We start from the raw sequence: 13,417 nt of genomic DNA on the forward strand, positions 1-13,417 counted from the left end.
GAACAAAGCAATAAATGGCACGGCCAACAACACACGCGAAAAAAAAGGCGTTCAACCAGTCTCAAGTCAAGCCAAGTCAACAAGTGATGTCCATGGCGATGCTGCGTTTGAGCTTCACTTTTGTTCCGAATTGTTCTTTTTTCGTTTTCGAGCCTCGCCAGCGGCCCGAAAGTTGCCGAATTATCCGATTTGCGGTCAAATCTGTCCGAAATAACGAGCGCCCAGTCTCATAGAGTGATGCGTATATTTAGAGGGACCAGATGACGTGTCCGACTTAACCGATTTTCCGAATTAACGAGCTTTACTGTACTAGGCCACATACACTATTGAGTAGTTAGCTTTAGATGCTTATCGTAAGGGTTAGGCACGTTTGCTGCCTGCCACCATCACGCTTCCGTGCATTTCCGGTGCTTATACGTAAAGACATCGCCGTACTGCGCCGTGACAGTGGCCCCTTCAGAGTTTTGATTTGCATCATCCCATCATACTCTGGCATTGGGGCAAAGTTGCCTTTTGGACTCTGCTACAGCCGCGAACAGATTGACTCACAAAAGCGCTGGTTCAAACCTAGGAGATGATAGATGCGGCAGAGATGGGGGCTTTAATTAATGCTGTTTCGGACCTGGAAGGTGGGCAGAAAGTACGAAATATCGGACGCCGAAGAGTTTCCGCGCCTGAAACTTCAAAATGTTCTTTACATTGACATCTATGGAGCAGATTAGGAACTCCAGACTCGCAGGGAGCGTGCCCTTGTCTGCCACATCAGTTGGATCTCCACAGAAGTTGGAGAAGGAGAGGTTGAGGAAATAGCGTCTTTTCCTTTCACATGTAATGTGGTGCCAACACCACATTGGTTGCACCAAAGCATGTACAGTCGCACACGGATATATCGAACTCGAAGGGGATCATGAATTGGTTCGATATATAAAAAAATACAGGTCCTGAGACCTTACCAGTGGTGGACGATCACCTACAATCGGTGCTTCAAGAATGACAACTAATTCCGCACACACGATGCAACAGAATGTTTTATTTGCTCGCAAAAAAAATCACTTATCTTGGCCTGCTTCTTCGTCTTTGAAATGAAATTGAAGACGCTGGCCTCGATCTTATCGAGGCTGTCCAGGTGCAACACCCTGGTTCCCTCCATGTCGCTGCAAAAACATTGAATCAAGCCGAACGCTGCCGCCACTTCAGCGGCGGAGTACGCGCATGTAGCCGCCGCCTCGTCCAGACGAGCTTCGTCGCCACTTGAGCTGCCGGCCTGGGCATCCTGGGTCCCTGCGACCGCAGCTACAATGACCTCGTCAGTGAGGCTCGCAACAGCCTGAACATTGCAGTCCGCTTCCACGAAATCGTCCGCAGACACTTCGGGTGGAACGGCAGCCGGGAAGAGGGACGACAACTCAAGAAGCGCATCGTCTATGTGCTCGTCGTCGCCGTCTTCACCGGTTTCCACAAGTTCCGCCGTCACGAAGCCTGCCTTCCAGAAGCAGTTCGCCACTGTGTCCGTCGTCACGTCTCGCCAGGCGCCCCTCGCCATTTGAATGGCACCAAGCAGGTCAACCTTCAGCTCGGTGCCCATGCGGAGGTTGACCAGCAGCCTATCAAGAAGTCGCCTCCTGTAGCCTACCTTGAAGGACTTGATGAGGCCCTGGTCGAGCAGTTGCAGCTTCGCTGTCGTGTTAGCTGGCAGAAACTTCAGCTCGATGTTTTTGAGCTCGCAGGTGAGCACGCACACAAAAGAGGAATGTGGTGGTATGCGACAACTCACGGAAGTGAACTCCGCCAACAAAGGTGTGCAAGTTAGAGAACGCGCCCAACAGAAGTACAGTCCAAGACCTCTCGCCCTCACGTTTTTCTAGCGTTTCTGGTGTCGGTGGAGGCGTGGTGCCGCGAAGGTCGCGGGGTGCAGCGAGTGCCGGAGCGCACCTTCCAGCTCGCACGGCGTTCGATATATCCGATGGGGGATAAAAATACTGTTCGATATAAACGTGCCAATTTCTATACTTTTTTACAAAGGATTTTCAAGGGGATAATTTAAGAGTTCGATACAGCCGAAAATTCAATATATGAGGGTTCGATATATCCGTGTTCAACTGTACATGCGCATCCGATGCCCACTCAGTCAAAGCGATGCTGCTTGCCAAAACTGCTGCGAAGAAGACCATGAAAGACGAGATCATAGATAGCAACAGCGTAGTTTTGAAAACACCTTCGCGGCCAGTGCACAGATTGAAAACAGAACTGTTTGCAGCAACCACTGGCACGAAACCGCGGTTGCTAGCGATGCGATCATTGATAGCAACTGCGCAGCTATGAAGGTATGTGGCTAACGCAGCGGTAGATTATAGGCAATAAAGTTGTAAAAAGGCTCAAAGCATTTGGGCATTCTTGTCATTCGCTTATGACGGTGGTGGAGTGGACTTTGGCACTTAGCTTTCAGTTGGCCTCAAGCGAAACTTTGATGTGTGCGTTCGCAGCAGCCAGCTGCCCTGTCCCTTAGTTCTACATTTGTGTGTGTCCGAGAAAGACGTACGAGAGTTCTTTCAACGGAAATAAATGCTTTGTGCATATATAATGGTTAAATATCAAAATGGGTTTTTTTTTTCATTTTTTGGTGTACAAAATTTCGGGTGATACGAATATCTTTCACTCTCCCTTGAGATTCGTATCACTGAGATTCTACTGTAATGAAGTTGGTGTAATGGAGATGAAAAAATTTGTCATTTCAAATGGTACGCTCAAACCTCAATACAGTGAACTCCCGTTAAGACGAACTCAGTTAAGACGAATTCTCGCTTATGCTGAACAACACAGGGCCGTTTGTTTGGTTTCCCATAGACTCAATGCAAAAAAAATTCGCTTAAGACGAACCGCCCAACTGTACTCTTCTGTTAAGACGAACTTTCGCGGTGATTGACAACTGTGAAACGAATACTGCAGTCTTGGTGGGGCAAAAAAGCAAGAAAAAGCAAAAAAGACTGAGAAAAAGCAAAAAAGAAAGAAAACGGCGGGTGGGGGAGGTGGGGGCTTTATCAGCAAAGAAAGCAACAAAAAAAAAGTAGGGGGATTTACAACTGAGACCCCCAAGCCATTGCGTCCTTTTGTATTCCCCCGCTTTTCCCTTTCCCAGCTGGAGTACAAAGGAGAACAGAACACAAGAGCTTGGGGTAGTGAAAGAAAAAAAGAGAGAGAGAGAAAACCACAAGGGGAACAAAAATTCTCTGTGCAGGGGACTCCCATCAGAGGGGTCAGGTGCATTGTCATCGCCATCACACAATGGCCGCCGAGCATTTGAGCCATTTGAATCATAGAGTTTCCTAAAATTAACTAGAGGGGACTCTGGCGCTGCGATCGTTCAGCTACCATGGGAATGATGGGTAGTACACAAATTTGCCTAGTCTTCGTGCTTGCGTCTTCAAACGTACTTGTGGCTTTGTTTATTGCTGTGTTTTGGCGTTCGTTTCGGATAAAAGAATAGACCGTTGTGAACTTCGTGACCAGATTTGAATCGGTGAGCCTAAAAAAGTTAAAGTGGTGAAGTGGAACTACTGACTTTTGCTGAATTTAGTTTTGCGACAAAGTGGATGCAGCCGACGCGGAGCCAAACGGAGCCGAAAAAACGAAGTTTAGACAAATTTGTGTACTACCCATCATTCCCATGCTGGCTGAAGCGTCATGCATTGCAGCTCCCATAGACACTAGCGCCAGAGTTCCCTCTAGTAAGTATTGTAGGAAACTCTATGATTTGAAATATGGAAGCGCACAACAAATGAAGGCTATTTTGCACACCGAATATAGCTGCCTTGTGTCTTTTTCGTGTGCGGTGTGTGCGAGGCTTGTGACCGTGAGTAGCGCGATGGGATATCTTCAGCTGCACGTCGATCAGGAGAAGTTACTACGGGCCGAAAACTGGAAAATATCCGGACCTCGAAGAAAACCTTGCAGACTTTCTTAAGCAACTCAGCGTATCATGACTTTGTCAAGGCAACAGCACGCGGCCGAGGCGTATCCAGAAGTGATCTTAAAACCAGCGAAACAGGCTCACGGAAGAAAAGGAACTGCCAGGACAATAAATTTACATTATTTGAAGGAAAATTGTGCTTCTCTCTCACTCCCCCCCCCCCCTTTTTTTTTTTTTTTGTAATCGTCAACGTAGGAGCGTGCTACAGTTTTATCATTAAAATGTGGTAGCAGTATCTTCATGAATTTTTTATTTTTAAACCGGCGACATCAGGTGCTCGTACGATTCGTGTAAATACTCTACTTGAAGGCATAGTTTTTATCAAGCTGAGCCAAATAAATGCTTTTCCTTGTCTTTTTGGCCCCCATCGTAAGTCTACTCCCGTCAGTGTTTTCAAGTAGCATATTTGGATGCAGTTCGCATGTTAGCATGTCTCTTTTTGGGGGCACTTCTGATAAGCCGAACTCCTGATAAGACGAACAGATGACCGCAGTCCGTTCGAGTTCGTCTTAACGGGAGTCTACTGTATATTAACGGAAGTCATACAGTTAAACCTCAGTGATATGAACCTCGCGGAGTCGCGCAAATTATTCTTATAATATGAAATTCGTATCACTAGAAAACATGGAATACAGTAGATTCCTGTTTAGACGAACTCGAAGGGACCGCAGTCATTTGTTTGTATTATCAGGACAGGAGTTCTGCTTATCAGAAGTGCCGCCCCCCCCCCTCCCACCCACCCACCCCCCCCAAAAAAAAAAGACATGCTAACGTGCCAAGTGCATCCAAATATGTTACTTGTAAACACTGTATGGGGAGGAAATGACAAGAGAAAGCATTTATTTGCCCAGCTTCACAACAACTATGGCTTCAAGTAGAGTACTTGCACGAATCTAATGAGCTCCCAATTTCGCGGGTTCAAAATAAATATGCTCATGAATATACTGCTACCACATTTTAACGATAAAACTGTAGCACACCCCTATGTTGACAGTTAACAAAAAAAAAGAGAGAGGAGCACATTTTTCCTTCAAAGAATGGAAAATTTATTCTCCTGGCAGTTCATTTTCTTCTGTGAGCCTGTTTTGCTGGCTCTAAGATCGCTTCTGGATACGCCTCGATCACATGCTGTTACCGTGACAAAGCCAATATACGCTTACAGTAAACTCTTGATAATTCAAACTTTCAGTCAATTCAAACAAATCTTAAATTTTTGGTTGGTCCACTATGTTTTCAGTGTATTTTAAAGCTGCTTAATTCAAACTGCCTCACTGCACAAATTTGGTTAATTCAAACTTTTTGCTTGCCCATGTCTGAAAATATCTGCTGCCTTTGTTGCTTCTAGCTGAACATTCAAGTTTTTCTGTAACTAACATTCGCAAATAAAGCTGATTGCTTGCCTACAATACGGCCAAACTAGCCAAACCTTGCGCACCAATAATCTCGTGCTGACCGACGGAAAAAAAAACTGTATGGCCTGGCCTTGATCTATCGCATGCCAAACATTTCTTAGTCACTTTTTCTGCGTTATGCCATGCGGGAAAGCGTCTTAAGTATTAGAAGGGGCTAGCAACTGTCGTGGGACGCAACACACTTCGTCCCTTAATTACACACCTGTGCATGCCTTGTATAATAACAAGTACCAGTATTATCGCTGATGTCTAAAAATTTTACTGGCAATCATGCATAGCAGTCTATGATGTTGCTAAGGCACTGAGAAACAATAAACATCGCAGTGTTAGTTTGTGTGTTGCCCTGAGTCATATTTATGAGAACTTCTGATAATTCAAATAAAATCCTGAGGTCCCCTCAAGTTTGAATTATCGGGAGTCTACTGTAGTTGCTTAAGAAAGTCTGCAAGCTTTTCTTTGAAGTCTGGATATTTTCTCATTTTCGGCCCATAGTAACTTTTCCTGATCGACGTGCAGCTGAAGATATTCCTTCGTGCTACTCACGGTCACAAGCCTCAGACACACGAAAAAGACACAACGCAGCTATACTCAGTGTGCAAAATAACCTTCCTTTGTCGTGCACTTTCATAATGAAAATCGTGCATCACAGTTTGCACTTCACTGGGAACAGATACGATGCGGACAGGTCCTACTCGTACCAACGCGAAAACGCCCCGTGAACTGACCACAAAATGTCTCTGTTGCCATTGTGATGGCAATGACAATGCAACTTACCGTATTTACTCGAATCTAACGCACACCTTTTTTCCGCTAAAACGGGTCTAAAAATCGCATGCACGTTAGAATCGAGTACCGGAAAAAAAAAAAACTTGGTTATCATATTGCCATCGGCATTTCAAAATGGCCGCCTCCTACGCGCCTCGGCCATTTCTGCTTATTGTTTCAGTTCGTACGTGTGCTGAGGAGATTGTCATCCCGTTCTGCATTCGCATCGACAGTATGGAAGTGCAGACTCCAAATACTCGACGAGTGCACCACGGTGCCGCATTTAAAAGAATAGGTATTACATGTGCAGAGATGGACGGAAATCGGGCCGCATCACGGTCGTTCGTTGTTCCCGAAACGTGCGTGCGAGACTGGCGCAAACAGAAGCAGAAGATTTTTTACAGCAAAGCTTCACAAAAGGGTTTCAGCGGACTAAAGCAGGGCCGGTTTCCCGAAATCAAAGAGCGTTGACAGCGACGAGGACTGATCCATTACACAACTCGTATCGCCGCCATAATGGTGACAGTTTTAGCGGCAAGGCCCGCTTTTTGACTTTGTGTTTTACTTTTTTGAAACTTTAGTTCTTTAAAATGTATTAAACTTCTGAATGTGCGAAGTTTGACTCCTACGGACTTTTTTGTTCTTTTCTCTCACGAAAAATGGGTGCGCGTTACAATCGATGTATTACTTTTTTTTTTGGTCGCGAAAAACGGGTGCGCGTTACAATCGAGGGCGCGGTAGAATAGAGTAAATACGGTACCCCTCTGACGGGAGTGTTAGTGCGGTAAACGTGGTTTCTTTCGGTTTTGTACTCGATTCTAAAGCACAGGCAATTTTTGTTACCGTTGTCGCTTTCATTTGTTTTTTCCACTGCTCTTGCATTTGCCCTTCTGTCCACTATGGCTGAGATACCCAAGCTGTTGTATTATTCTATTCTCCTTTGTGCTCCATTTGGGGAACTGAAGAACTTGGGAAGAATACAAAAGGACGCAATGGCTTTGGGGGTCTCAGTAGTAAATCCCCCAACTCTTTTTGTTGCTTTCTTCTCTGATAAAGCAGGCACCTCCTTCCCCCCTTCCACACACACACACACAGGCTGGTGTTGATGGAGATACCCGCTTTATCTACTGATCTTTCTTTTCCACTTATCTCGCTCCCGCCCTCCACGTCACGATTTGCTACAATTTGCTTCATGTCTTTGCGCCAGGAAGCGCTTTTTTGCTTTGTCTCAATTGCCTAAATGCCTGACCAAGACTTCAACAGTGACACGACCTTCAGCCATAGCCAGTGCAAGTACTCAGTGTTGGAAACCTAGCCAAAATATTGGAAACATCGCTGACAGCTTGTCGTGGCGTTCGACATCGCACTTGATCAGCCGGCCAGTGCCCGAAAAATTGAATGGCTTACCGTGGAGCATCTGAATTTTTGGTCATGAGTTTACATAACTTCAATGGGACGAGTGGAGTTGCCGCGAAGGTGTCTGAATAAACGAGCATGTTTGAATGTTTGAATTTTCAGCATCCAGATAAATGGCCGGCGACTGTAAACAAAAACACCATAGCTTCCCAGGTTATTCATGTTGATGGTATTTCATTAGTCGCTTCCTAATAGCTACCTAGGAAAGTATCATTTCAAACAAAACATAGGTCATACATGCTTTTCCAGCTCTAGATATGAGTTCCACTGCCCTCCGTACATGACATGTTTTCCAGAATTTGGTACTCTTACTCCAAACCAGTGTTATGAAACCTTGTTGGTTTGTTGCAAACAACCTTCACAAAGACTTCAAATCAGAATTTGGCTCCTATGTGTGGGCAGCCTCGCATCCCATAGCCACGACAGATGGCGCATCAGCAGGTTCTTTTTTTTTTTTTTTGGTGTGTGTGTGTGTAATTTGAACACAGAAAGCGCTACTCAAATGTTTCATCCAAAGGATGTGTACCAGGTGAATTCCGGCTGGGCCGATTTTGGTTTAGATCTTTGCTTTTACTAGCCTCAAAGGCCCAGAGTATGTGCCTGGAATAGCCCAAAACTTCCTTATATAGAGAGCATACGAGATAATTACTTTGTTAAGTATCGAAAAAAGATACATGGTTGTTAGTGCAATAAAAATCTGGACGTAAAAATAGCTTTATTGAAGTTTGTTGTATCGAGGTTTGACTAATTATTTTCTGTGGCACTCAAGCTTCAAGAAATGTGCCAAAATTACTTTTCAGCTGTCGCGGCTGATCTTTTTTGAAAATTCTCTCTTGACATTTTACAAACCACATGGTTTCCACCACCAGTTGTAGTTGATGCTTGGCTGTGTCATCTACACTGCCTTGCACCATAAATATCTACTAAAGGGACTACTTGTCACATAATACAAATCATCCTTCAAAGTATACTTTGTATGTAATGAAAAGTAAAATGCACTTTCTTGGGGCAGGTGTGCCTGAATGGGCATTTTCATTTCATTGACAGACATTGTATGCCCCCAGTGCATAACCTTAAAGCTGCATCTAAACTTTTGTTCATTGTTTTTCTTTCCAGAAACAGTACATTCCAGTCGAATCTCCGAAGGCAGAAGATGCTGTGAACACTGAAAACAATGGGTTGCCCAGCATTGTAAGCGATTCAGCTGAGGACACACACGTGCCTCTCACTGTTGAAGATATTGACAATGTGTGTTCTCCAAAAGAAGCCCCCTCTAAGCCATCATCACCAAGTGATCATCCTATAAATGAGCAGGGTACTGAGCTATCTGCAGTTATTACTAGTGCAGAGACTAGTAATGAGGATAACCAAAGAAAGGAGAATGCCAGTGAGCAGCCCTCAGAGTTATCTGAAGAGTCTGACATACTGAGTAGCAGTGAGAAACCAGAGGAAACTGCATGTGAGGAGGAAGCTGCAGTTGTTGAGGAAGCTATGCATGATAATGATAGCAGTGCAACAGCTGTTGAAAAAGCCTCTCCTGAAGCTCAGAGTGTCGGAAGTCCAATGCAACTGGTATGTGAACAACCAGAAGAGCCAACTGTAGTTGAAGAAGCCCAGCACACTCCTGATGTGGCAGTTTCAGCTGTGCCAGAGGTGCAGCCAGAAGAGCAAAATGATAAGGAACAGTCACCACCCAAAGAACCACAGGAGGCTGTAATTGAGACCTGCCGTTTTGAACAGAGCCCAAAAGAAAGTGGCACCCATCAAGATGTGTCTAGCGTACCAGAGTGTGTTGAGAGTGATCTTGCAGATTCTCTGGAACCCCGGCCACCAGTAACGTTGCTTCCAAGCGATGTAATAGCAAATAATGCTTCTGTAGTAAGCACAAGCAGCCAAGAAAGCCAGGACATTGTGGTTGACAACCCATCACCACAGGTGCAAATGCCTCCAACTCCCATCACTCCCCAGACTCCTGGATCTAATCCACCATCTCAGCAGACCTGCCTTTCAAACCAGTCGAGCTGTGGTGTGGACGAAGGTACACATGCAGGCAGTTATGACTCCATGCTGGGCCACAGCCCGGCCAGCATGATGGGCTGTTCCCCTCATGACCTCTCCATGGACGCCAGCAGCCTCAAAGCCACCCAACCTGTGGAGCCCCATCGCTACCAAGAGCCGCGGGAGGTGACGAGGGCCCCCCGGGCGGACCCTATGGAAACGGCGCGCATGGAGATGATGCGGCCGGGCCGGCTGGCGGCCCCATCTAAACCAGACCTGAGCTGTCTTGGAGTATATACACCCGATTCCTCGAGTAGCAGTGTTATGTCCAGTGGTGGTTACACTCCAATGGATATGGAACAATTGCGAGAAGCTGGCCAGCTTCGAGAAGTAAACCAGCTGCGGGATATGAACGCACTCAGAGAACCTAATCAGCTGAGGGAAGTCAGCCAGCTGCGAGATGTCAACCACCTGAGGGAAGCGAACCAAATGAGGGACATCAACCAGCTGCGAGACGTTAGCCAGTTACGCGATGTAAACCACTTGCGAGACATTAATCAGTTGCGGGATATTAATCAGCTGCGCGAAGTGAACCAGATGCGCGAAGTGAACCAGATGCGCGAAGTGAACCAGATGCGCGAAGTGAACCAGATGCGCGAAGTGAATCAGATGCGCGAAGTGAATCAGATGCGCGAGATGAGCCAGATGCGCGAGGCAAACCAAATGCGAGAAGTGAGCCAAATGCGCGAGGTAAACCAGATCAGTCAGATCCGCGATGTGAACCAAATGCGCGAAGTCAGCCAAATGCGTGAAGTTGCCCAGATGCGCGAAGTGAACCAGTTGCGTGACATCAACCAGCTGCGTGAAGCCAGCCAGCTGCGCGAGATAAGCCAGTTGCGTGAGGCAAACAGACACGAAGTGAACCAGCTTCGTGACATGAACCAGCTGCGTGAACTGAATTCCTTGCGTGAAGCCAGCCCATTGTGTGATGTGAATCAGTTTCGGGAGATGGGCCAGCGGCGCCTTGATTCTCCTGCCTCATCTCTGGCAGCTGGGGAAGCCCAGGGGCCCCTTGAGCATTTGGGCAGTTCTTTTCCCGACTGTACTCACGCAAGGCCCCCACAGGCGCACCACCGGCAGCAGCCACAGCCTCATCGGCAGACACCGCAGCAGAGCTACTGTCGGCCGGTGACAAGTGCGCCTCTTTCGCAAGGGGCCTTTGTGGCAGCCCAGGCAGCCGTGGCACAGGCCCAGGCACAGGCCTCAGCCGGCGTGCCAGGCATGATGCAGGGCATGGTGCTCATGCCACCGGCTTCCAATTACATGAGCATCTCGGGACCGGGTGGTGGTGCCCCCTCCTATGTAATGGGCGTTCCTGTGAGTGGCATGATGGCTGCCTCGGGTCCCCCACAGCGAGGTTTCTCACATGGCTATGCCTATGGGCCGGCCTCCAACGCATCATGCAGCCTCGCCAAGCTGCAGCAGCTGACCAACGGCATCATGGACATAGCGCCGGGCTCTCCGGGGCAGAGTGCAGCCGCCGCCGCCGCAGCTGCCGCAGCCTGCGCCATGACTCCCCCTGCCGCGCCGACCGCATCACGGGCTTTGCCTCATGGCCAACCCTATGGGTCTCCTACAACAGCCCCACCAGCCGGCTCAACCAAGTACGCGCCACGTTATCAGCGCGCACCCCTGCTTTCAAGCTACCAGGGAGCGCTCAATGGCTACCGGCAGGGGACGCCTGCGGGGCCCTACTTGCAGCAGCCAGCCCCCATGCAGATGGTACAGCCTCAGTACCAAGAGCCCTCCCAGAACCCTATGTACGCCTATGGCTACCTAAGTGGCAGCTTGCCCCCCCAGACTCTCAACTCCATGATGCGCCGCTGAAGCCCTGTACATATACACCTGTGATTTCTCTCTTGTCCGCTGGCCCCTTCAGTGTGCATGTTGGCGTAGGTATGTACATATGTAGATGTCCGCTTTAGTGCTGGTTAAGTTGGCAGCTTCGGATGGACCAACCACCTCCTCTGTGTTTCTGATCAATTCCCTCGGAGGTGTGTGGAAAGGCTGGCATTGACCTGGCAATGAACCAGGTATATTGGCCAGTTTATGTGCAGACTTGTATTTAGTGGCTAAACAAGCTGTCCATTTACCAGACAACCTTGTTTCAAGACCAGCAGCGGTTACATGATGGGGCCCTTACTAAGTATGTATATTGCTGTCTAAGCTTGCATTGTTTTGCGCTGTAGTATGCTTACTGGCAGTTTTCGGCCTTTCTTTTGTTTTTATCAGCTGAGGTAGCCACATCTAGCGCTGTTTCAATTTTAACTGCTTGGTTACTTAAGGCACGACATATTAGTTTTTTTCTATGTTAGTCTTGTCCAAAAAGTGTCAATTCCTTCTTGGAGAACTGTGCATTTTCTTGTCAATAAAGGTCATAACACTGTCCGCATGCAGTAAAGCGTAAGCCAGTTTTATCAATACTCTGGTGGATGATGCCTACCTCTGGCTGGAACCACAGTGTCTCGGCGAAATCGTGCATTTCATTGTTATACCGGACACTTAATTAGCCAGTCCTCTTCTACTTCACTTTAGTTATCAATCAGATTACGTGAATTTGACTCTTGTCACTGTTATAATTTTTGTAAAAGCAACGGTACTTCACTTGCTAAAAGTACACCACAAGTGCCTTGTTGATTTTTGACAAGCCTGGATACGGATAAGTGTCTTTATAAGTTTGATTTCAAAAGGTCGTAAAGTATTTGCTTGCAGTGGGTGAGACATTCTCTGTCATCTATAACGCATTAATCTGCGTGATGTTTGTGAAATGTGCAACACTGAAAGCTTGCGTATTCAGATAGCCTTGTGGTGTTGGATTTAAGTGATTAAAGAAAACTGTAGAGGACTAATCGGGAAGCTTAGTTGTGCAGGAACCATACGTTTGTATTCTTACAGTGGTGGTGACTCAGCACACTATCTAAGTCGAGCACGTAATCGCTTGTTTTACAGACCCTTTGAGCATGATATTTGTATATAAGAATGTGCTAGCCATAGGGAACAGTTGCTGAAATTGACATGGCAGATGGTTGGTCCACCTAAGGAATGCATGAAAAATGTGTTTTTCGCTAGTGTATTTTTGTAGATTCAAAGTGTTAATTGCTCCTCTGTGACTATTTATTTCGCAGCTGTCGCGATGCTCATAGTTGGCTTGCAGTGATCATGTAACAATTTTGGTTGCATTACTTTTTAAATATAATTTAATATTTTTATTTTTATCTTGCCCCTTTACTGCACTGTGACTGTTATGCTGTATAATGTACTGAAAGTATTGTTTCTTGGACGAGAGCATAGAATGTGTCAAGTTGTTGAAACAGGTATAATGGGGTGGCTGTCATCTCTTTGTTTTCAGTGCAGATTTGTTGCTCTGTATCATTTGCACTTCATCTGTTCTAGACAAGTCCTCCCCTTCACTCAGACACTCAAATTTAATATTGTTGAGTCGCCTGTTTCTTATACCCGGGTTTTGCTGTAATAGCACAGCTACTACAGTTCAAATTAATAAAAGCAAATGAGGAAAGCATTTTTGTTTCAAGCCACCATTGAACATGAGTGCTTTTTGAAAGCTGCATGCACAAGGTACACTTGACAGCTAGGTACTGGAGTACTGCATTATACACAAGACCTTGTGCATGATGGTATTCTGATTTATACAATGGTGTTTGTATAATACAAGGTCACTGGATGCTGATAGCGACAGCTTGTTACGTTTCGTCTGACCCCAGTGCATTAGTAACATGTTTAGCTTCTTGGAATATATATATATATATATATATAGGCAATGTGCTAGCGATTATGCCAG

At 46.4% G+C, this 13,417-nt stretch overlaps 1 protein-coding gene across 4 annotated transcripts in view; it reads left to right on the forward strand.

Annotated features, from left to right (window-relative positions):
* LOC119399453 (histone acetyltransferase KAT6B) overlaps positions 1 to 13,155 on the forward strand; it is a 123,477-nt gene extending 110,322 nt beyond the window's left edge. For 3 of the 4 annotated variants that reach the window (XM_049416885.1, XM_049416887.1, XM_049416890.1), the window contains exons 21-22: positions 8,677 to 10,218; positions 10,255 to 13,155. In XM_049416885.1, coding sequence (XP_049272842.1) covers positions 8,677 to 10,218; positions 10,255 to 11,445 — 2,733 coding nt within the window. In that variant the 3' untranslated portion in view covers positions 11,446 to 13,155. The remainder of the gene's footprint in view (positions 1 to 8,676; positions 10,219 to 10,254) is intronic. The other variant, XM_049416895.1, reaches the window with a different exon arrangement.
* The last annotated feature ends 262 nt before the right edge of the window (positions 13,156 to 13,417 follow it).

The sequence above is a fragment of the Rhipicephalus sanguineus genome, chromosome 1 (genome assembly GCF_013339695.2).
Source record: "Rhipicephalus sanguineus isolate Rsan-2018 chromosome 1, BIME_Rsan_1.4, whole genome shotgun sequence".
NCBI classification, from domain to species: Eukaryota; Metazoa; Arthropoda; class Arachnida; order Ixodida; family Ixodidae; genus Rhipicephalus; species Rhipicephalus sanguineus.